A 25,332-nucleotide genomic window follows, 5' to 3' on the forward strand; every position below is an offset into this window, starting at 1 on the left:
TCTGAACTGTCACCTGCAGACAGTTTATTCCAGGAGCGGACCCTAGACCATAAAGAGCAAAACCAGGGGGCAAACTTTGCTGCATGCAGACTGGTTCCCAGAGAGAGGGCGAGGGGGGCAGCTGGACCTTCCTTTTCCCTTCTCTGCTGGGGTTGAGACACCAGAAAGGTTAGGAAAATCTAACTCATGGAAACCATGGGGGTAAAGAATAGTTCTTTCCCTCATCCTAAGAATAAATTTTTCTTCATACCCTTTTTTTTCCCTTCAGTAGTTATGACTGAATAAATCATAACTGGGTGTAATTTATCTATTTTTTTAAATTTTGGGCAAGAACATCTGAGCTCTACCCTCTTAACAAATTTTTAAGAATACAGTGCAGTATTGTCAACTACAGGCCCTGCTGCACAGCAGATCTCTATAATTTAAACTTTATGTTTGTGGAAAACCACCTCTCCATTTACCCAGTCCTGGAGCCCCTGGCCACCACCATCCATTAGTAAATTGTATTTCATTCAGACCATCTGAGAAAAAGAATTTCATAAATACAAATGCCCATCAAAATTTTAGCTTTCAGAAATAAGCAACATAAGGTGGGTTCAAGGAAGAATCCGGAACTCTATTAAAACATTATAGAAAGAATATTTCTGGTAAAATAGTAAATAGATATTAGTAATAGATAATATCAATGATTCATGTCTTTAGAATGGTGGTTGTTCAAGTGTAGATGGGGATCCTTGGAGGTTCCCCACCATTCTGTTTTGGGGAATCCATGTGATCAACATTATTTTCCTAATACTACTAAGATGTTGTTTGGCTTTGTCACACTTAGTGTCTCATGAGTATATTTGTGAAGTTTTGGGGCCCGCATGACATGTGATATCCAGTAGCATGAATGCAGAAGCAAATGTGGGCCCTCAGCTGTCTCCCTTGAAGCTAGACATTCTAGAGATTTGCAAAAATATTGAACAGTGACCTTTTTCTCACTAAATTTCTCTTGTTTGGGGAATTGTTTTTATAAAATATATTTATTATGTTAATGTATCATGAGTGTATTATTTGAAAATAAATACATATGTTTTAAAGTTTTTCAGTTTCATTTCGAAAACGCTTAATGCAAATGAATACATGCACAAAAAACCTGATTGTCCCCAATAGTTTTTAGGAGTGTTACAAGGGCCTTGAGGTAAACATTTTTTTTTGGCTGCACCCATGGCATGTGTAAGTTCCCAGGCTAGGGATCAAACCTGAGCCACAGCAGCGACCTAGGCCATTTCAGTGTCAGTGCTGGATCCTTAACCCACTGAGCTACAGAAGAACTGAGACAAACATTTTTGAGAACCACTAAATAACTGTCAACATTTTAAAGGGTCTCACATCATAGGTTATGATCTTTCTGTTAAGTCTTTACTTCCACAGAGGCCCGAATTGAACTTAAACCACAGCAGAAGGAATCCTCCTTAATGGCAATGGTTTTTAAATCATAGACTGTCAGCAAAATTTGTATAGTTTACTATGTACGTATAACATTCTTCTAATTTTACCTGATAGTAAAACTCAATACTCCCTAAATCATTTTCATCTCAAATTCCTTTATTTCTTTATGCCTTCTCAATAACTTGCTTACTAATTGTTCAGTAGTAGTGAAGAAAGAAAAGATTATCAAAATGTGATCAAAATTCAAGCTTGAAATAACCAGTGCTTTCTAATTTGTCTTTTATTTCACTAGTGCTATTCTTTAAACATTTTATTTTGAAAAAAGCTACTAGCAAAAAGATCTTTTTATTTTTTTTTTTCATCCTCTTATGTCCTCTGACATACCCAGAAGAAATAAGGGAGAAATAAAATCCAAAAATCTAAATGCATTTTAGTCCAAACATTTTAATGCTTGATGAACGGCTCAGTAACACTGCATCCTCCCTTAGTGGGAGGAAAGTTTATGTCAACATCATCTGCTTTTATTTATGAAAATTTCCCAGAGGCACATAGACACGACTTGGGTTGCCTCTCTCATTCTCACGTGGTATGCAGTAGCAGGCTTAAAAGGATGATTGGGGTTTTAAATATTGGAATGCTGAAAAACACTTTATTTTTGGCACTGACAGTTGCTAATGCAGTATTTTTTTGTTTTGTTTTTTAATTATGGCTCCTTTGACTTCTTTTCCTCCCCAAATTATAAAAACAAAAAGAGAATCGTTTGTTCATTTCACTGTGTCTGTTGGTTGATGCTTTATATAGTGTCCTAGAGAGTTACTAGCTCTGGAACTTCAGCCTTTTAAAAGCTAAGGGAGTTCCTTTAACAGTCCTCAGGTCCAGGATACGTGGCTAGGGTAGTATGTGGGATTTTGAAGACCATCTCTCCAGACTTGACATCAGAGCATGCTGTGAAACCCTAAAAGCAACGGTCCTTAAGCCTCCTGGAGCTTTTTAGGATCCCCACAAAGTGTTTGATGTCACCCTTTACACAAACAAACAAAAGACATCTGGACGCTAAGCTGGCACTAATCATCTGTACTAGGTATTTTTTTTTTTTTTTATGATGTTCATCATCCTGGTTAATTTCATTCTTTGATAAGGTGAAACCCTAGAGGAAAAGAATCCTAAGAAAAGGCTAACCCACCTTGCAGGCTTGGTTGAGACACCTCCTGTCTTCAAATAGAAATGGTTCCCAGCGTATATGAGGTGCTACAGGGACAGGCAAGGTTGACATTCTAACCTGACAGGGAGGTCAAATTCATCCCCATCCCCCACACATTTACACCCCCTGCCTGCCTCTTAAACTTACAGATCTTTGATGCTTTGCGCAGATTTAGTAGAGGTCTTCTGGGAGGTTTATATGTAAACACTCCTCTCTGGCCACTGTCGAGGAGGGTTCCTTGTCCATTCTTTCTCTTCTCCCAACAAGCTCTTCCCTACTCTCATTAGCCAGCTGTGGTGCCTTCTTCCTCGGCCATTCTTAGAATCCTCTCAAGCAGCTTATACCTGTCACAAGACACCATCTGATTGAGAGCAATCAGCAAACCAGAAACCTGGTCCTTAACCAAGCTAAGGATACCCAGGGTCTCCAAAGTATTTCCTGGGTAATTGAAATGCATCCTGCCACAAAGAACCTTCATTTCAACCTTCATCTTTCCACTTCCTCCTTGCCTGACACAGAGACGGTGACAGCTGCCGCTCTTTGCTAGTTCCCCAACATAGTTTCAAAAAGTTTGTTCTCTTTTAGGTGTATACACAATAGGAAATACTTGTGCATACTTCATTTATGGCCTGCATTGTGCCAGGCACTTGTACTTAAAGACTTTACAGTCTGTTTTCTGCAGATGTTTTGAAATCAAATCAGTAGCCAGCGAGGTAAACGCTTTCATGTTTAACGTTCTCCTCTTTGTTTTAACTTAGGGGATCTTGAGCTGAGGCCCTCAACATTTCTCATTATTGACCCTCTCTTGGGAATTTTGAAGATTCAAGAAACTCAGGATCTGGATGCTGGTGATTATACGTGTGTTGCAGTCAATGATGCTGGAAGAACAACTGGCAAGATAACTCTGGATGTTGGCTGTAAGCGTCCTCGCTCTGTTAGATGAGTTTGTTTTGAAATTGAACTGGAATTTTTTCATGGTAATAATTTTGAAACCGTTGGTGGAAATATTTGTCAGAATGGCAAAATTAGAGTCAACATTTCAGATTGTTAATGTAATAATGGTACTTAGCACTTACCAAGTCCTCTCTATGCACCATGTACTGTGCTAAGAACTTTTATATGCATCCTATCCTTTAACCCACATAACAATCCTTAGAGGAAGATACTATAATTTTTTCCATTAGATGGATAAGGAAATGGAAGCCGATAAAGGTTAAGCAACTTGACCAGGGGCACAGAGCTAGGGAGGGGCAGAACCTGGATATTTGAACCCCAGGTTGTTTAATTTCAGAGACCGTAGGCTTTGCTGGTATATCATCTGTGGCCAAATATTTTCCTATCAGGAGTCATCCATTCTGACCCCAAAATTCCTAAGTGTTAACATCTAGAGGCCAAAAATTAGACTTTGGCCCTAGACCGTAATTTGGAGATGATGATCTCAGCAAAGGTAGCAGATTATGCTCTTACACTTTTTAAAAACATTCACAAGCAGTGACTCCTCTGTGTGTAAAGTATGAACTACAAATAAATGTCAAAAGTCACAATGTGAATGAAACAGCATGTGCATGGCAACTTTAGTCAGATTACTCAAGAAGTTTGGTCCTCCCTCCTTCGTCCCTCCACCTCATGTTTCTTGAAAAATAAAATTACACAGTGCAGGAACACATGAAATAAAACAGGGCTTGTTTCTTGTGAAAAAGAACCTGGCAGCTTAATTTGAACAGATAAGTCAGATGTTTGCCTCACTGAAATTTATAAAATATGAGATTTCATTTAATTGCATTTTCATTTATGCGTGATGATTTTCATGTCAAAGTTTTTTTAACAAGTTAAAAACGATAAAGAAAATGCATTTTTAAATTTAAAATAAAGTAATACAAAACGTTTTTATTCTACCATCTTAGTTCTTTAGATGAAAATCATGACCCTCTAAGGTCCACTTTTTCTTTCAATAAGCCAAATTTTTTTTTTTCCTCCTGGGATCTTTATGATCCTCGTGCCCCTGGACTGTCTGGTGAACACTCTGCATTCTTGGTGATTATGCCCTTGGGGTAGAATCAACAAAGCTGGAAATGGCCGCAAAGACCACTGCAGCATCTATCTAGGTCACAGCAAGATGTGTTTGAACCATGACGAAATCCTGTGGTTATTAAGAGAAGTGCCTTGGAAATAAGATTGGAATCTCTGGGTTGAGGGTCTGAGAATCTACCAGCAGGGTGTAAAACACAAAAATGCTTTTAGAAAGATAAGGCCCAAAGGAAGAGGGCGATGAGATATAGAATTTCTTTTTTTTCTGTAAATATTCAGAGTTTCGGTTGTCAACATTTTCCAGTTCTGCTTCTCCCTCTTTCCTGCTCAACATTCTCTTAGAGTGTCTAGCACTAGAAAGAAGAGTGAGATAGCCCCGTGAAAAGGGAATGACACCATCACCCCCTCCAAGATTGTAGGAACTCTAAACATCTATACATTTCTTCGTTTACTTGCTGCCTTCTTGATAATCTCTTTAGTTTCCGGACGTTTCAGGTTCTCTCTTCCAATGAGTGAAAAACCCTTGAAGATTAGAGAGCTGTCTGTGCTGGAAGGATGTGGAGTAGATTAGGAGGCGTCCTAACAAAAGTTGTGTGTTTATTCCCTGTCCCTTGAACTGAATTTTGTTTGATAGTCACTCATGTTCAAGATCTTCACTCTCTGTGATCCTTTCTACAACAATGACTTTCTTACCTTTTATTCCAGTAATTTTCCGGATGGAAGTATTACATAAACTCAATTGTTCACTTACTGTAAGCTTGCTCATTGTCAACAGTTGCCAAATAACTTAATATTAACCTCAGTGCCATTCATGTTTCGGTTATGCCTTAACTATTTTCTTATTCACCATCAGAATTCTGATCATTATAGCTCACAAAGTTTTATTAGACTTTTTCTGCCCACTTAAAACTACTGTTACATATCCTAACAGACAACATAACTGCTGAGAACTGTGCAAATCGCAATTGATGGTTTTGATTGTTGCTATTAGGTTTAAAGGCAAACGAACTAAAAAAAAAAAAAAAAAAAAAATCCCAGAATTTATGTAGTGGTTAAAAGAATGAGCTCAAGAGAGAGACTGGGTTTTCTGCCTGACTTCTAATACTACCTACATAATAGGTTGGTTGTAAAGCTGAAATGAGATTTTATCACCCGTGTACATTCAGCGTGTCGGTGGTTGCTGTTTTTCCTCTGAAGCTGATCAGTGGTACAGGTATCAAATAGGTGCATATTAACTTTACAAACTGAATGGTAATTTTGATGATTTGAGTCTTGAAAAATAATATAGAAATGCATATATAATGGTGTCATAGCATTTAAGATTAAGTGTTGTGCTTTTAATATGATAGTCACTGTTTCAGCTTGATTTTTTTTTTTTTTTTACAAAAGGGCTTGAGACAATTTAAGTACTACTGTGAGACGTGTATAAAATTATTTGAGTTCCAAAACATGGGCATAAATTTCAGTAGATTATGACTTATACACTTTTATGCATGTCTTGTTGGGGTTTCAGATTGTTTTTGTGGGTCTGTTACTTCACATAAATAGTATTAGATCAAAAAATAATCACAGAATGGCTGTTGAATGTTGATCCTAAGTTCTAGCTTCTTAGTAAGTCTCCTGTTTTTGATTTCTCATTATCATGGCTTTAAGTTGTGGACATTTCAGGTCAATGTTCAGGGAACATGGCCAGTGCTTTTCATCCTTTTTAAAAAGAAGGAGCGAATTGTGAAGTCATTTGGAAGAGAAGAAGATTGACTACATCAAACAAAACGTTGGCCTGGCAGTGACTTTTTGTGCAGCATTCCATACCACAGAGGGTGGTGTTTTAGACTTAGACTGTGGTTTCATGTTTTGTGGTTTGGTGGAACCAAAATAGCATATTCAGCCATTTTTAGGAAAGACAATCTGACCTTGACTCATATGCAAGTGTTGCCATGTTGGAGGTAGATTGAATTATCACTAAAGAGACTGGAATAATTTTATGGAATGGATGGGCAGGCTGTTTTTAGCTTTTATATTTCCAAAATAATGTGTGCACACAGCCGTATCCAACAAAGCTGTACCGTGCGTTAACCCTGGGCCATCCTCACGGTGCTTACACACAAATGTTTAGGGGATCACAGAGGATCCAGCATAATCCTTGAAAGACTATATGCAGAAGCCAAGATTGAAACTAACAATAGCTATATTAAACTCCAGAACTATGATTTAATACGTGAACTATACAGTATTTGTGATCATTGATAGTTAATATTTGGGTGATTACTGCATGCTACATGATAGTGATTCCCTATTGTAACAACACGAGATAGGAAATGTTATTACCTCCCCCCCTCTTTTGTTCATGGGAACATTTAGACTGGGAAGTAAATTAATTTTCCAAGTTTATAGGCTAAGGAATAGTGGAGCTGCTATTTGAAACCACTTGGCGGGCTGTTAACATCCCTAAACTACTTCTCTAAGCAGATCCTCTGTACAAGTTCCATATTTTGTACTATAATCACTTCTGCTTCCTCTCCCCCTGGTTTTGTTAATCTGTTTACCATCCACCCAGTCTAATTCGCTTGGCATCTGAATTGGCCACATTCAGGACTAGGAAGTACTTAAAAGCCTTCTTGACTTGAGGTAGGAGCTGCTGCATTTTGACGTTTGCTTGTCATTGATGCTGTCTTGGCTGCTTACCTCGTGCCTGGTTCTCTCATTTGCCTTGTTTTCTGGTACCTCTACATATATCCCCTGACCTTATGCCTGTCTTATGCCTGACACTGTTCCCAAAGCTTCTTCACCACAGGTGACTTTTTCCCCATCTTAACTGGGTTTTATGGGCACAACTTGAACTTCACTTAATCCTTTTAAAATCTAGTTTGTTCTCGGCTTTCCTCTGTCTGACAATTCTAATTTGTCTCTGTTTTCACTGATGGCTATGTTCTGTTATGTCACTAAACTTGGTTTCCTCCCAACTATTTGATCAGCCCCAGGCTTCTGCACATCTTTTTTGCTCTTCTGGAATTCATTTTCTGTCCCATCTCCATATTCGCCTATTTACACTCTGAGCCTAACATATCCTGAGATTCTTATACCTCTGTTTTTCAGACAGGCAACTGACTCTAGAATAAATGACTAGTCTCATTCCAGAGAAAAGTAACTAGGCCTTACTCACCTAGGATAAGCAAACAGCTTTATAAACTTTGTAAAAAATATGTTTACCTGTTAAAACATATATATTTTTACTTATGAAATTCTCATATAGATGGATTAAGAGATATCTAAACATAGATATACAACTTATTTTTAAAAGTATATTGCTCTGTTTTGGTACTAAACTTAATTTTATGTAGTTTCAGTAAACAGTAGGGCTTCTGAACTTGCCTTATTTCTTCAAAAGATGCAAGTTCAAATGTACTAGATCAGTGTTGTTATCATCATATACACTTAGGTGTAACACTCACACACAAATACCCAGTTATTGTTGGGCGTTTAATATTGATTCATTCACAAATATCTAGCATCAACTAGATATTTGTGATGCACAAAGTATAATGCACAAAGTACTATGTAGTTGCTGTAAAGGATAAAAATTTGTTTGCAAATGTAAGTTCTCTGGAGAAAGTCAAATGTATATCCTAATAAGAGGTCAAAGGTAGCCATTGCCATGAGAGTGTTCCAGGGTGAGTTCCCTGCAACCTCGGAGAGGGAAGAAATCATTATCTGTTTAGGATGGTGAGAGATGGCATGGAGCAAGGGCCTTTGGAACTACATTCAGGAATTGTCAGTATTTCAGTAGCCAGAGATCAACAGCAGACATTGCATTTGGAAGAGATGGTGATAACAGGTGCTGATATGAGAAAGGTCAGTCCTTTGGAAAAGAGCAAGGAGTTCTGATTGTCTAGAGAACAGGATTTGTGTAAAGAAATAATAGAAGGCGTGGCTTCAAAGTTAAAGAGGTCCTTTAGCCCAGGCTGAGAAAGCACTATTGATACTGGGAGACAGCTTTACTTGCAAGTCACAGAATTCTCATTGAGAAGGAAAGAAGTGATCTCCACACCTATTTTTATTAACCTGCTACCCAGCTTGAATATGGGCAGTTATGAGCTGGTAAAACAGTAAAGAATTGTGACTCGAGTTGGATTGACCTGGTTTTCAATCCTAGTTCCACTGTTCGCTGCCATGTGACACTCAGCGAGTTAACTCTGTGTCTCAGTTTCTTCATCTACAAAAGGGGGAGGGGGTGATAGTAACAGTACCTACCTCATAGGTACTGTGAAGCTAAAAGGAGATAACTATTGAATAGTACTTAACACAGTCCCTTGTTTAATCTTGACATTATTGGGGAGGCTTCCACAGGGTACTTCCTCTTAGAGTCCTGTATGAGCAAGTTTCATCTGATGCCTCTAATGATGTCTTATGAATTTCTCCTTGTCCGATGCCTCAAACATCATTACTCCGAAGTCCTGTTGGACATACTGAGAACCCCGTCTATTTGGGCATGCTGACAGCACCCTCCCTGTATCACATTCCTTTGTTTTTCAAGGTCTGCCTGTTAGGTATTTCTAATTTTTCCTCCTAGCTTCTGTGGCTACCTGAATTATGTAGATAAGTGTAGACTTTATATATAAAATTTCTGAATCATTTCTTAAGTCTAAGATTAAGCACCCCTTACTGTCCATTTATCAAATGTTTTATTATTTTAATTTGAATTATTGATTCTTAAGCTTAAGTTTCATTCAACAAGGTGAAAGAGACTGAGAGGCCAAAATGTGATATACACCAAGGATATAATCTGAGATTAAATACTGTTAGCTTGTTATATAGTGGTCTATTGAAGAATGAACTCTGATATAAATTAGTTCATTTAAAAATTCAGCCAAAAGAAGGAAGTTTTGGAAAGTATCAAAAATATTTCATTATAGAGCAGAGACTTTAAGTGGTTGAGGAGTATATATAAACTAATATTGAAAATAAATTCCAGAAATGAAAGATTCTCTTTAGTGAAGGTAATCTTGATTTAAATTCCCATTCTTTGCATCTTATCACTTTAAGGAGATAAATGAACTTCTTCGTGCCTCTCTCTATTCATTGAACCCCCTCCCAAAAAAATAAAAATTTGCTATTCAGTAGCAGACAGGATATATTTATAGTATTAAATGAACATGACCTGATTCAAATCCAATCTGTTGACAGTGTAATAATTAATTTTATATTTGATCTGCCTCTGTACTGTACTATTGATACATTTTTTTTCATTGTAACTATCTTCCAGCACCTCCAGTTTTTATACAAGAACCTGCTGATGTGTCTATGGAAATTGGCTCAAATGTGACATTACCTTGCTATGTGCAAGGTTATCCAGAACCAAAGATTAAGTGGCGAAGATTAGACAACATGCCCATCTTCTCAAGACCCTTTTCAGTGAGTTCCATCAGCCAGCTAAGAACAGGAGCTCTCTTTATTTCAAGTAGGTTAAAGGAAATACATTTTATACAAATGAATTTATACATTTTTTATATTTGGGTATTGTCATGGCTAAAAAAGTGAATTAATCTTGCTAACACATTTTGTGTTTGTTGGATTTCATTTCAATATAATGTTAAACTCATATATGGAAATTGTCATAAATGAATAACATTTTATTCAATTTTATGGCATTATTATGTCAGAAAGGCTTGTGATAAGCAATGTGATTTTTTCATATCTCACTGTTTCCTATTGCAAATAGAGACACTTGGTCCTTTATGTGGATAAGCAATCACATTTTATTAACTCTGGTACCAACTTTTGTATAGAAAGGTAAAATATTACTAGTCGTTAGGGTTAATAAATTATTTTTGGACAAGAATAGTGATGTGTAGGGACTGTGTGTGCTATGAAAACTTTTTGATTAAAAGCTATACCTATCTGAAACAAAACATTTTTAAAAAAAATACCAAAGAGGGAGTTCCTGTCGTGGTGCAGTAGAAACCAAGCCGACTAGTATCCATGAGGATGCAGGTTTGATCCCGGGCCTCGCTCAGTGGGTGTTGCCATGAGATGTAGTGTAGGTCTCAGACATGGGGCGGATACTGAATTTCTGTGGCTGTGGTGTAGGCCAGCAGCTGTAGCTCCAATTCAGCCCCTACCCTAAGAACTTCCATATGCCATCGGTACAGCCCTAGAAAGCAAAAAAAAAAAAAAGGTCAAATACTCCGTCACCCCAAACTTTTCACTATAGGCTATTAAGCATTCAGATATTTGTAAATACTTAATATATGTTAAGAATATTTGGATAGTGTACCAGAGGAGTGAAAACATTTAGATGATTAATTGATTTTTTTAAATTGTATTTTTTAGGGTATTTTGTAGAAAGCCACTAATAATTGATTTTCATGTTTATTAACAATACTAAATGTAGATTAGCCATTTAAACTTTCAAATACAAATTAAACAGTCTGATAACACGTGCTTAAGTATTCAGCTCTGCTCGGCTCTGTGATGAAGACAGAAGGCAAATGTGGGGTCCGTTCCTCACTCAGGCATTTTTCAGTCCACTGTCTGAGTGGATGAGTACCTACCAGGAATTACTCATTAGATTGGGTCAGATTTTGCAGGACCTAAAATATACAGGGGAAGAAATGCAGTTGGTGAGGTAGCGAGATGCCCAAGCTTCATAGGCAGGAAAAGACCCCTGAACGTACTGTTTCAGATCAGCTCCTCTGCAGGATGGGAAGAGAGTTGAGTGGAGGTGTGGGGATGGGGAGATTCAGGTAGCTGTAAAGGTAGGGTGATGGCAGTGATGAAGAACAGCCCAGAGGGAACCAAATGAGACCTGGAAACTAATAAGTAGTGGAAATGGAAGAAAAGAAAGAATAAAGGAGGACAGTACATTGACCTGTGGTTACCTCGCTGTTCAAATTAAATCACCTAAAAGGAAACTAGTGATTAGAAACTTTGCTTTCAGTGGTATTTTGTATTTGTACACAAATTAGCCTGCATTGATAATATGAAAAATAACTTGATTAGAAACGGTGTATAACTTACGAACCAGGTGATTTGCTGAACTTTCCTTGGCAAGGGAATGTTTGTCACATCTTATGTTTTAAGTCTTTAAGTTTATTTTTGTGCATGGTGTGAGGGTGTGTTCTGGTTTCATTATTTACATGCAGCTTTCCCAGCACCACTTGCTAAAGCAGTAATTTCCCACTTTATATTTTTGCCTCCTTTGTCAAAGATTAATTGAGCCTAGGTGTCTGAGTTTATTTCTGGGCTCTCTGTTCTGTCCCATTGATCCAAATGTCTGTTTTTGTACTAATACCACACTCCCTTGATTACTGTAGCTTTGTAGTATTGTCTGAAGTCTGGGAGAGTTGTGCCTACTACTTTGTTTTTTTCTTCAAGATCGCTTTGGCAATTCTGGGTCTTTTATGGTTCCATATACATTTTTTATTATTTATTCTAGTTCTGTGAAAATATGACATGGGTGATTTAATAGGGATCACATTAAATCTGTAGATTGGTTTGATAGTGTTATCATCTTAATGATATTGTTCCAGTTCAGGAGCATGGGATATTGTTTCATTTCTTGGAATCCTCTTTAATTTATTTTATTAAATGTTTTATAGTTCTCTGCCTATAAGGTTTTCATTTTAATTTCATTTCATTATTAAATGTTTTATAGTTCTCTGCCTATAAGGTCATTTCTAGGTTTTATTTGCTGGGGTTTTTTTTTTTTTTTGGTATGATTTTAAAAGGATATATTCTTTTTCTTATGTTTCATTGGTAGTATACAGAAATGCAAGCAATTTCTTTTTTTTGCGGGGGGGGGGCACTCCCACAGCATATGTGGGCCAGGGATTGAATGCCAGTCACATATGTGACCTATGCCACAGTTACAGCAATGCTGGATCATTAACCACTGCACCAGGCTGGAGAGGGGATCAAACCTGCACCTCAGCAGCAACTCAAGCTCCCTCAGAGTCAACACTGTGCTACAGTGGCAACTCATAATACAATCAATTTCTGAATGTTAATCTTGTATCTTGCTACTTTGCTGAATTCATTTATAAGATCTAGTAGTTTTTGTGTGGAGTTCTTAGGGTTTTCTATATATAGTATATCATCTGCAAAGAGTGACAGTTTTACCTCTTCTCTTCCAATTTGGATACTTTTTATTTCCCTTGTTTGTAAAATTGCTGTGGCTAGGACTTCCAATACTATGCTGAATAAAAGTGGTGAGAGTGTCTTGTTCCAGATTTTAGTGGAAAGTCTTTCAGCTTTTCTCCATTAAGTATTATTTTGGCTGTAGGTTTGTCATAAATGGTTTTTATTATGTTGGGATGTGTTTGTCTCTACCCACTTTAGTAAGAATTTTTATCATGAAGGGATGTTGAATTTTATCAAATGCTTTTTCTGCATCTATTGAGATGATCATGTGGTTTTTTGGCTTTTGCTAATGTGACGTATGACATCGATTGATTTGTATATGTTGAGCTATCCTTGTGAACCTGTTATGAGTCTCACTTGGTTGTGGTCTATGATCTTTTTCATGTGTTGTTGAATTCAGTTGGCTAAAATTTTGTTGAGAATGTTTGCATCTATATTCATCAAAGATAGTGGCCTATAATTTTTTTTTTTTTTTGGTATTATCTTTGGTTTTGGTATTAGGGTAATGGTGGCTTCATAGAATGTCTTTGGGAGTGTTCCTTCTTTAGTCTTTTGGAAAAATTTAAGAAGGATGGGTATAAGTTCTTTGTATGTTTGGTAGAATTTGCCTGTGAAGCCATCTGGTCCTGGAACTTGCTTGTAGGGAGTTTTTTGTTGTTGTTGTTGTTTTGTTTTTTTGTTTTTTTTTTTAATGACATACTCGATTTCATTTCTAGTGATCAGTCTGCACAAATTATCTATTTCTTCTTGATTTAATTTTGGTAGATTGTTTATCTCTAGAAAGTTGTCCATTTCGTCTAGGATGTCAGATTTGTTGGCATATTATTGTCCATAGTATTCTCTCTCTCTCTTTTGTATTTCTGCAGTATCAGTTGGGATTTCTCCTTTTTAATTTCTTATTTTGTCTATTTGTGCTCTCTCTTTTCTTCTTAGTGAGCCTGACCAGAGGTTTGTCAATTTTGTTTATTACTCTTTCAAAGAACCGGCTCTTGGTTTTATTGATTTTTTTTTCTATTTTTTTAATCTCTATTTTGTTGGTTTCCTCTCTGATCCTTAAGATTTCCTTCCTTGTGCTGACTTTAAGTTTCATTTGTTCTTTTTCTAATTCTTTTAGGTGATAGGTTTGGTTGTTGATTTGAGGTTTTTCTTATTTTTTGAGGAAGGCCTCTATCAATATGCACTTCCCTCTAAGAACTGCTTTTTGACCTCACATAGATTTTATATGGTTGTGTTTTCATTGTCATTTTTCACAAGGTATTTTTTATTTCTTTTTTGATTTCCTCATTGACCCATTTTTTTTTTTTTTTTTTTTTAGTAGCATGTCATTTAGTCTCCATGTAGTTGTTTTTTTTCCTCATTTCTTTTTCTGTGGTTAATTTCTAGTTTCATGCCATTGTGGTCAGAGAAGATGCTTGAAATAACTTCTATACTCTTAAATTTGTTGAAGTTAGTATTGTGCCCCAGTATGTCATCAATCCCAAAGAATGTTTTATGTGCACTTGAAAAGAATATATATTCTGGGTTTTTGTTTTTTTTTTTTTTGGATATTATATCCTGAAAATATCCATTAAGTCTAGTTCTTCTAGTATGTCATTTAAGATCTCCATTGCCTTACTGATTTTCTGTCCAGAAGATCTGTCCATTGATGTGAGTGAGGTGTTAAAGTCTCCTATTCTTAATGTATTCCCATCAGTTTCTCCTTTTATGTCTGTTAGTGTTTGTTTTATGTATTTGAATGCTTCTGTATTACATGCATATATATTGATGACTGTAATTTCCTCTTCTTGAACTGATCTTTTTATCAGTAGTGTCCTTCTTTATCTTTCTTTATGGTCTTTGTTTTAAAGCCTATTTTGATGATACAGTATTGTGACTCCCACTTTCCTGTAATTTACATTTGCATAAAATATCTTTTACCATCCCCTCACTTTCTATCTTTGTGTGTCCTTTGCCCTAAGGAAAGTCTCTTATGGGCAGCACATTGTAGGCTCTTGTTTTTTTAATCCAGTCTGCCACTCTGTGGCTTTTGATTATGCATTTAGTCTACTGACATTGAAGGTAATTGTAGAGAGACGTATTTTTTTGAGTTCCCACTGCGGCACAGCAAGATCAGTAGCATCTTAAGAGCACTGGGGCATGGGTTTGATCCCCAGCCTGGTGCAGTGGCTTGGGGATCCAGCATTTCCACAGCTGCAGCTTGGGTTGTGGCTGAGGCTTGAATCTGTTCCCTGTCCCAGGAACTCCAGGTGCTGAGGTGCAGCCAAAAAAATGTATTTATTGCCATTTTAAACCTTGTTTTTTAGTTGAGTCTACTTTGTTTTTCTTTTTGTAGTTTGATGCTTTCCTTTTATTTTGTGCTTGTGTCTTTTTAGTTTTTGCGAAGCTATTGTTTGTCTGTTTGTTTTTGACTGGTGGTTGCCCTGTTTTTTAAGTATGTTAACCCCTTCCTATATCTGCTTTCTTTGGAATGGTAGTCATATAGGCTCAAACACTTCTAAAAAAGAGTCTGGATTTTCTTATTCTCCTTCCCCACATTTTATGATATCCTTTTTACACCTTCATGTTTATCCTTTTGCTCTTCTTTGTGTTTATCCTCACATTCACAGGTAGATTTTTTGCTTTTCTTTTCCTTTTTGATCTGTATACTGGCTTATTTAAGTGGTTACTTTCCAATTGTGATTTCCTCCATCCTGTATCTTCTTAATTCTTTCCTATTTAGAGGAGACCTTTTAATATTTCTTTCAGGATAGGTTTAGTATTGCTGTATTCTTTTAATTTTTGCCTATCTGAGAAATTCTTTATTTCTCCTTCTATTTTAAATGATAATCTTGCTGGGTAGATTACTCTACATTGCAGAGGTTTTTTTCCCTTTTAGAAATTTGGGGAGTTCCCATCGTGGCGCAGTGGTTAACGAATCTGACTAGGAACCATGAGGTTGCGGGTTCAGTCCCTGCCCTTGCTCAGTGGGTTAACGATCCGGCGTTGCCGTGAGCTGTGGTGTAGGTTGCAGACGCGGCTCGGATCCTGCACTGCTGTGGCTCTGGCATAGGCTGGCGGCTATAGCTCCGATTGGACCCCTAGCCTGGGAACCTACATATGCCGCGGGAGTGGCCCAAAGAAATAGCAAAAAGACAAAAACAAAAACAAAAAAAAAAGAAATTTGGATATATCTTGCCACTCTCTCCTGGCCTGTGGCTTTTCTGTAGAGAAACCAGCTGATAGCCTTATGGGGGTTCCCTTGTAATGAATTTTTTGTTTTTCTCTTGATGCCTTTAGAATCCTGTCCTTAACTTTAACTTTGGCCGTTTTTGTTATAATATGTCTTGGTATAGGTCTTTTTGGGCTCATCTTGTTTTTGGATATGTGCTTCCTGTATTTGAATATGTTTCCTTCTTTAGGTTTTGGGATTTTTCAGCCATTATTTCTTGAAATATATTTTAAATCCCCCTTTCTCTTTCTTCTCCTTCTAGTATCCTTATATGCATAGATTGACCTGCTTTATATTATCCCATAGATATCTTATATTGCTATCTTTTTTTATTTTTTTTTTTATTTGGCTTTTTGTCTCCTGCCCTGATGGGTAATTTCCATTATTCTTTCTTCCAAGTCACTTATTCATTCCTCTGCATTATTCATTCTGCTCCTCAGCTTTAATCTCAGCAAATGAATTTTCTAATATTTCTTGGCTCTTCCTTATAGTTTTTAGTTGCTTTTTAAAGTTGCTGTTGATAGCCATTCTTAATTCCTTCAGTATTGTCCTTTTTGAACTCAGTGTCTGTTAGTCTACAGAGGTCTGTTTCATTGTTTGCTCCTTGAGGGGAATTCTTCTGTTCTTTTAACTGGGAATGGTCCCTGAGCTTCTTCATTTTGCTTATATTTCTCTTATTCTGTGAGTTTAGGGAAAACAATTATCTATATAGTCTTGGAGGGCTGTTTATATGTGGGATCATCCCTGTGTAGCTTATGTGGGTTTAGTGGTTTTTTTTTTTGGTGTGAGGGCTGCTTTTGTTTTGGATGCTTGCTGTTTCTTTTCCCACCGGGTGCTGACCATTATCCCCTTGGTTGTGGGTGTTAGTTGTAAGGCCTGCGTGCAGTTCCAGGGAGGTGAGGACAATGGTGGTACCTGTAGGAAGTATCTGGTCACTGAGCCCTTGACGGTGATGGCTACCCATGAGAAGGTGGGGGCCATGCCCGGGTCCTTTGACAGCAGCAGCAACATGGAGTGTGCATTCCCAGGGAGGTGGGGACAATAGGCAGTGTTCAGTTGCAGGGTCCTCTGCAGTCACAATCCCTGGGGTGACGGTGGTAGCAGGCAGTGCATGATCACAAGACCCTCAGTGGTGGTGGGCTGTGCCCACCTCTGGAGCCTGAGATGGCCACAGCAGTTTTCACCCACCCCTGTAGCCCATGCAAGAGATGCCTTTCTGCCTGAGAGCCTGTGTATATATAGCTAAAGAAGTTCCTATGGTTGTCCTGCCTACCTCCTCTCCTGCTCCCTAACAGTGATGCTTTGCTTTTCTGTCTGGACCAGGCCTCCTCCTGCACTCCCTTTTCTGCGGCACACTGCTCTGTACCACCCTTAGGCTACAGCCAACCCTAGTTCTCTCCCGGGGACTGACCTCTAAAGCCTAAGCCTCAGCACCCAGCACACTGCTCTGTACCACCCGTAGTTCTCTCCCGGGGACTGACCTCTAAAGCCTAAGCCTCAGCACCCAGCCCCTGTCTGAGTGTCTCAGGCTGTGGTGTGGTGGGTTATGGTACTGATCATCTCTATGACTCTCTTTCTCTGCTTTGTCTTCCTCAGACCAGCTTCTGTGCTTTGCTCTGAGACTTCGAAGTTCCCTCCCAGCCACGGCTTATCTCCTTGTCCTTTAGGTGGCTCCCACTGTATGGATTCCTTCTCTCTTTCACAGCTCCCTTTCAGAAGTACTGATCCTGTTCTGATTCTTTTCTTTTTCTCTGCCCCCCCCCCCCACCCCACCTTTGTTCTACTCAGTTATGTGGAGGTTTGTGGCCCTTTTTGGAAGTCTGAGGTCTTCTGCCAGTGTCCAATAGATGTTTCATGTGAATCATTCTACATTTAGATTTTTTTAATGTGTTCGTGGGAGAAGGTGAGCTCCATGTGCTGCTTCTCCACCATCTTGATCCCAGCCTCACACAGACCATTTTTTGAAGCTCAGACTATAGCATTTACCACTCCGGGGTATGTTTTTTGTTTCTGTGTATGTCTCCTCACCTAGAATGGGAACTACAAGAAGGCAATACCCTATTTTCTACCCACAGATCTCAGCTTTGTGCTTTGCACAGAGTTAATGCTCCACAGATGGTGTTTAATTAATAAAAGTTCTCTTCTTTTTAGACTTATGGGCAAGTGATAAAGGAACCTATATTTGTGAAGCTGAAAACCAGTTTGGAAAGATCCAGTCCCAGACAACCCTAACAGTGACAGGACTTGGTAAGATCAATTTAGTGCTTAGACATCACACTCTTCAAAATCGTCAGACTTCTCTTACTCTCTCATCTCTTGCCTGTGCCATTAAGAAAAAAAATAAAATAAAACAAGTAAATATCTGATTAGCCTTCCTTGCCCTAACCCTACTTGATATTTCATGATATTAGAACTGGAAATAATCTTAAGGATTATCCACTTTAAGCTCTTTATCTCCCATTTGAAGAAATGAAGTTCAGTTGAAAAATTAATGTTAAGTCTGAATACACACATGCAAATGTACATGTGATTGCTCTAGAGTGGTGGAATTCTTGTCTAGTTCTTTTCTTTACAATTATCCCTTTAGTCCACATGAAATTATTTCTGTATAGGAATATAATATCCTTTATTTCCGAGTAGTAAGACACTTGGTTCAGTATCTTTTATTGAATATTCTCTTCCCACTGATTACAATGCCCATTTGGTCACATGCTAAATTTATATTCTTACGTTTATTCCTTGGAATTCTATTTATTCACTACTACTATATTGTTTATTGTTTAAATTATTATGGCATGTTTTGTCATTGTTAAATCTGTCAGTGCATGTTTCTCATCAATACAGTTTTATACAATTTTCTTTATGTATCTCCCTTTATTCATCATTTATATATATTTAAATTTTCCAAGAAAAATCTCTTAGAGATTTTGCTTTGGTTTATGTTAAATTTATTCATTGGTTTCTAGAAAAGAGCATGTTTACAATCTTCACCGTTTCATCGAAGAGGGTCCAGCGTATTTTACTTGCCACCTTCCTCACTAGTCGTATCTCTTCTACTTTTCCCTTGTCCAGTTTCTCAGATTAATGTTTCCTGAAAATTGTTCTGATGACTCCACCTTTCTATTTATAAACGCTTTCAGTCAGTCTCCATTGTCTGTTGAATGCATTGCACATTTCTCGGCTTGACTTTTCTGGCCTCTCATGTCATAGACTTAATCTTTTTCACTTTTTCTTCTTCTGTGTTACCTGTCTTCTTGCCATTCCCACTGCTTAGCAGGGTCCTTTATCTCTGTCTTCCAGTTCATACTCACATACATTTAAAAATCTTGTTCTTGAAAACTCAGTTTTCTAAGAGCATAAATAAGAGTCATCGTGGCCTGTAAATGAATTTGCCTTCCTTTTGGGTGAGATAATGTTGACAGACCTGTGCTGTGTCTGATTTAGTTGCTCCACTCATTGGAATCAGCCCCTCAGTGACCAGTGTGGTTGAAGGACAGCAGCTTACTTTGCCTTGTGCTCTGTTGGCTGGAAATCCCATTCCAGAACGTCGGTGGATGAAGAATTCAGCCATAGTAAGAACATTTTAAATCCATGCATTCATATTCCTAATTTTCTTGTATAAAGGGCAAGCCATTTATATTCCAGCCATTGAAATTTCAATGTAATAAACACTCAAAAATATATTTTAAGTGTACTAAAACTTGTCTTCAGTATTAGCATGTTCATAATTTTTTGAAATTAATTTGATGGATATGTAGTCAATGGTGTAATTTTTATAATTTTGAATTAAATACATTGAAACTAATAAACTCTCTTCAGAATATATAAAAACTGAAGCAAGTATGAAGTTATTTTCACAGCATTTAAATCTTTTATATCCTTCTTTGCAGGATATAATTAAATGTTATTCTCATAAAATGTATTCATTTTATATATCAATCTTTTTATTATCTTCAAACATTCTTTCATTGTGAACTGTTTAAAATGTGGGTCTATTTATGTCATTGTTTTTCAACGCATAACTTTTGATTATAAAAGAATGTGAAAAATTTTCACAGTTCTAAGTAGTTATTCTGTAAACATGCAATCTATGGAAATAAATTTTCATCTAATTCAGAGCATTTTTCCTTTCATTTTCCAGACTCACTCTCTTCTTAAAGTACCAATTAAGAATGAATTGACTCCATGAAATGATATAAAATTTTTCATATTTACATAAAAACCTGAGGAAGATGAGTGCATCTCATTCAATAATAAATCCCCCTATAACATAAGATGATACTTAGTTTGACCACTAAGGTACAAAACACATTAAGGGTACAGAGTCAGAGGTGAATATTCTTAACAGACACCGTTGATAGCACCGTTGACAGCCTTCTCTCAGGCAGTTCCTATACGATACATTGTCCTCTCATATTTGTATCTGTCACTGAAAGGGTGGATGTTGATATTGTTGAATGATGCCCAGTTGCTAAAATAAAAAACATCACATGGCTTACAAGTGGTAATAAAGTTGTCATGAGAAAGAATAAATTAAGTCAAAAGTAAAAGTGAGGAGTTCCTGTCGTGGCGCAGTGGTTAACGAATCCGACTAGGAACCATGAGGTTGTGGGTTCGATCCCTGCCCTTGCTCAGTGGGTTAAGGATCCAGCGTTGCTGTGGCCCTGGTGTAGGCCAGTGGCTACAACTCCGATTCAACCCCTAGCCTGGGAACCTACATATGCCACAGAAGCAGCCCTAGAAATGGTAAAAAGACAAAAAAAAAAAAAGTAAAAGTGAAATTTATGTCCTGCGTGAAAAAAATTACAGAAACATGAAATAAGTGGTGTTTTTATTTCTTTCCCTTTCCAACAAGCGCATAACTCTGACAGATGTTAGTGGGTATAATACTGGGTGGCATAGCACAATGACACAATCAGTGTTACTCTTGGTAACACTTGATGCTCATCATTTTTTACTCAAGTGTGTTAAAATATTTTATTTGTATAAGACATTTAATAACCCAGTTGGAAAAGAAAGATCTAATTTTGGTTTACAGAACATTGCCTTTTTAATTAAAAATTACTTGTTTTCCTTCAAGTTGGTCCAAAATCCTTACATCACTGTGCGCAGTGATGGGAGCCTCCACATTGAAAGAGTTCGCCTGCTGGATGAAGGCGAGTATACTTGTGTGGCCACTAATGTTGCTGGAACCATTAACAAAACTACCACTGTGGACGTGCATGGTAAGAGCTGTACCCATCATAATTCTTTCCAAACCTTGTTCAAAGCTGGGTTCATGTGTTTAAATCAAGTAACTCTATTCCTCTAGTTACAAGACCTAGATATCTTTCCTAATTGTTATCCTTAACAAAAAGGCTTATTTCTTGAACAATATGTGCATTGTTAGGGCTGTTTCCAGATTTCCCTTTCCTGTATACACAAAAAGACATTATTGGGAGTCACTAGCTGAGTCTATCCAAGGGCTTTTGTTAAGTGGTTTCTTAATTGATAACATTGAACTCAGTTCTCAAAGAGCTATGTTTAAAAATACATTTTAATTTCAGGCAAGCTGAACTTATTAGACAGTCCAAATTGCCTTTTCTTTTCAGATTATGCAACAAGCCTGTCCTGGCTAATGACTCCTTTGTGTGGTAGCTAGAAATGACCTAAACTGGTCTAAAGGCCACCTCATGTGCTCCAGACAATCTTTTTGCGTGTTAAATAAAGTTCAGAAAGAAGAAAATCCAGGAGCTATCTTTTTTCCATTTGTGGGTAACCATGACCAGCTTTTTATATCTCAATACATTAAGTGACAGCTTCATAGTTTAAGAAATCGTCATTTTTTTGCATATTTCATTTAAAGACTTTGCAACATTGCTTTTGAAAAGTGTGGTATTAAAAAACAGTTCTGTGTAGAGGGATGAAAGTAGAACAGAACATTTATTTTTAGTAGTTGATTCATTCTTTTTTTAGGACCTGAATTAAATCCAGTGATTTCCAAATTTTGCTTCTTTGTCTGTTGAAATTTTCAGTGGATACAGGCCATCTTTTTTTTTTTTTTTTTTTTTCCCACTTTTTAGGGCCTCACCCACAGCATATGGAGATTCCCAGGGTGGGCTCATATAGGAGCTACTGCTGCCGACCTATATCACAGCAACACAGGATCCAAGTCACAGCTCACAACAACGCCAGATCCTTAACTCACTGAGCAAGGCTAGGGATCAAACCTGCAGCCTCATGGTTCCTAGTTGGATTCGTTTCTGCTGTGCCACAGCGGGAACTCCTACTATCTTCTTTTTAATGTCTGCTTCTCATTGTAAATTGCCTCTTCCACTTCTCTCAGTCCTATACCAATCTTGTACCAATCTCCACCAACATTATATGGGATATTCTTGAAGAAATACCAAAGTAATGCGAAGTTAGTTACAGTCTAAAAGAGTAAATACATAATGTCAAGTTGGATATTGTTGTATTTAACTATTTTTAAAGAAAATTAGTCCATACATTTCTCCAAAGGTTCTTATGAACTGATTTGAAAATCTAATGTAGAAATGCATTTACTTCATCTCCCTTTGGCATCTAGCAACTGCGTAGGATATTGTGTTGTGAAGAATTCTGATGTAAATTTTCATTTGGGTGAAAGAGTGACATGATTATTTGTGATGTCTGTCAGATCGAAGGAGTGTGGAAAAGACAGACAAACCAATGTTGTGGTTTATCAAGATGCAAAAAAAGAAATTTTTTTTTTGGTCGCGCCCACACCATGTGGAAGTTCCCAGGCCAGGGACTGAACCCATGCCACAGCAGCGACCCCAGCCACTGCAGTGTCAGTGCTGGATCCTTAACCCTCTTGCCACAAAGGAATTCCAAGATGCAAAATATTTTAACAAGTAAAAGGTAAAGGGTCATTTCACAACATTGTTTCACCTTAGTCCAAAATGAGTAACCGATGTAGTTAATAAAGTTAAGAAAAATTAACCCAGCCATTTGACGTGAACTAAACAAGCAGCTATTTAGAGGACAGATTTGTGTTTGAGTTGGGAGTGATGTAGTATCACAACTTCTCTGTACCTCTGTATTTATGTTAATTTCATCACTCTGCCTCCGCTCTTTTTTTTTTTTTTTTTTTTTTTCTTTTTCTTTTCAGAGCCTTACCTATGGCATATGGAAGTTCCTGGCGTCGGGGTCAAATCAGAGCTACAGCTGTAGGCCTGGGCCACAGCCACAGCAACACTAGATTCAAGCCACGTCTGTGACCTACATACACCACAGCTTACATCTGTGACTTATCCTACAACGTGTGGCAACACTGGATTCACCCACCTCAAAGAGGCCAGCAATACAACCTGCATCCTCACAGACACTGTGTTGGGTTCTTAACCCTCTGAGCCATGAGAGAAATTTTCTGCCTCTCCACTTTTAAGAAGATTTATAAAAAGTTCTCAACAAATTCTTAAAAGAATTGAATTAATGAATACAAATACAAGTGCAAATTAAACTGACAGGCCCTTTAGCTGTGGTATTGATTTATACAGATTGACAGTCTGGAAGGGAAAAGCTCTTCTGAACTCAAATGTCGTCAGATTTGAGAGCTCCGACCTGCCTTGATAGCTATCAAATTCAACATGATTTAAGAAAATGGCTTATTCCACATTTCCACAAAATGACAGAAAGTTGAAAGTTGACTATTCCATAATGATTCTGGGAATTAAATTTCTTGCTTTAACAAATAACCTAACATTCTTATCCTAGGGCAGGGGATTTGCGGCCAATTCTTCTTTTTTTCTTTTTTTCTTTTTTTATGGCAGTACCAGTGGTATGTGGAAGTTCCCAGGCCAGGGGTCGAATCAGAGCTGCAGCTGCCAGCCTACCCCACAGCCACAGCAATGCTGTATCCAAGCTGTATCTACGACCTACACTGCAGTTTGAGGCAACATAGGATCTTTCACCCACTGAGTGAGGCCAGGGATCAAACTCACATCCTCATGGATAGTAATCAGGTTCTTAACCCACTGAGCCACAGAGAGAACTCCTGCTGCCAATTCTTTAAGAGGATATTATCTAAATTAGCCCAGCCTTAGGTAAGCACAAGTAAGTAGCAAAGCTAGTCTAAGCCTTGCAAGGAAGCTTTTGAACTGAGTTCTCCAATATCTTTCATTCTGATAAACTACGACTCCCAGGTGGTTGGGGTAATTCTGGAGAATTTGACTTTAAAGACAAAAGACCGCAAAGAGTGCTTGAACTCCAGGGAGCAGCTGTGGTCTCATCTTTTCAGGGGAAGGAAAGAACATGCCTGGTATACACGGAGCTTTTATTGTGTGCCTTGCACTGTGTTAAGAACTTTTACATGTGGGAGATTCTTTAATCAAACTCATTATTTTGAGAACGTTGAGTAATGATAATTATTTATATGCAAGTTTCTTATGATCAGCAGATACACACGGAGTGAAGTGATGAACAGTCTTGTCTTTCCTTTTGCTTCTCCTCATATGATGTCAATTCTTTTGTTGTTTTCTAAAGTCAAAAGGTGTGTTTTTCTTCCTAGTGAAAAATATTGACTCAGGTTCCTGTATTTTAGACTTTTAAATGTAAACTTCTAAGGCCTGTCAAGGCTTACTTTTGAATGCCTTTTAAGAAAAGGGATTCTCTTTTTGAGATTAAATTTAGTGGCTCCCTAGTGATTCTTGTGTATAGATAGATATTAATGTGTAGTGTGGTTAAATAGCTCATTTCTCTGGAAGTGAGTTTAGGTTAGCTCCCTGCAGCTTAATGAGCAGTGGACAGTGATGAAAGATTTAAGTTAAATATGTAACTCTTAGGATGTAGTTCTATCTTGAATTTCTAGAAAATACAGATTTCCTTCAATCCTCTCTTATTTTTGCTAGACAAACCAACTTACTATGCATAATTTACTAATTGATTTTCTCTTTTTATTAAATTCTTCAAATTGTAACTGTTGTATGTAGTTTATTATACTCTCTTGCAAATTACCCTACCTTTCTATCAGGAAAGATTGTGTTGGAGTTCTCGTTGTGGCTCAGTGGGTTAAGAATTCAACTAGTATCCATAAGGATGCAGTTTCAATTCCTGGCCTTGCTCTGTGGGTTAAGGGTCCAGCGTTGCAGCAGGCTGCAGCCTAGGTCTTAGATGTGGCTCTGATCCTGCCTTGCTGTGGCTGTGGCGTAGGCTGGCAGCTGCCGCTCTGATTTGACCGCTAGCCTGAGAACTTCTGTATGCTGCACACACAGCCATAAAAGGAAAAATTAAAAAAAAAAAAAGATGAAAAGGTTGTGTTTGCTAGTTTTGACAAATATTTGGTATGTCTTAAAAATGCTCAATT

General features: G+C 37.6%; 1 protein-coding gene across 6 annotated transcripts in view; it reads left to right on the plus strand.

The window, feature by feature from the left end:
* HMCN1 (hemicentin 1) overlaps positions 1-25,332 on the plus strand; it is a 491,961-nt gene that overhangs the window by 233,048 nt on the left and 233,581 nt on the right. For all 6 annotated transcript variants that reach the window (XR_014816519.1, XR_014816520.1, XM_021102640.2 and 3 more), the window contains exons 15-19: positions 3,394-3,552; positions 9,927-10,121; positions 18,162-18,257; positions 19,455-19,582; positions 21,091-21,235. Coding sequence is in view for 4 of the 6 variants with exons in the window: in XM_021102640.2 (XP_020958299.2) it covers positions 3,394-3,552; positions 9,927-10,121; positions 18,162-18,257; positions 19,455-19,582; positions 21,091-21,235 (723 nt within the window). In the remaining 2 variants the exon portion in view is untranslated. The remainder of the gene's footprint in view (positions 1-3,393; positions 3,553-9,926; positions 10,122-18,161; positions 18,258-19,454; positions 19,583-21,090; positions 21,236-25,332) is intronic.

The sequence above is a fragment of the Sus scrofa genome, chromosome 9 (assembly GCF_054392235.1).
Source record: "Sus scrofa isolate SSC_HxYL_T2T_F1_AM1 chromosome 9, Sscrofa_HxYL_maternal_Yorkshire_Landrace_v2.0, whole genome shotgun sequence".
Lineage (NCBI taxonomy): Eukaryota > Metazoa > Chordata > Mammalia > Artiodactyla > Suidae > Sus > Sus scrofa.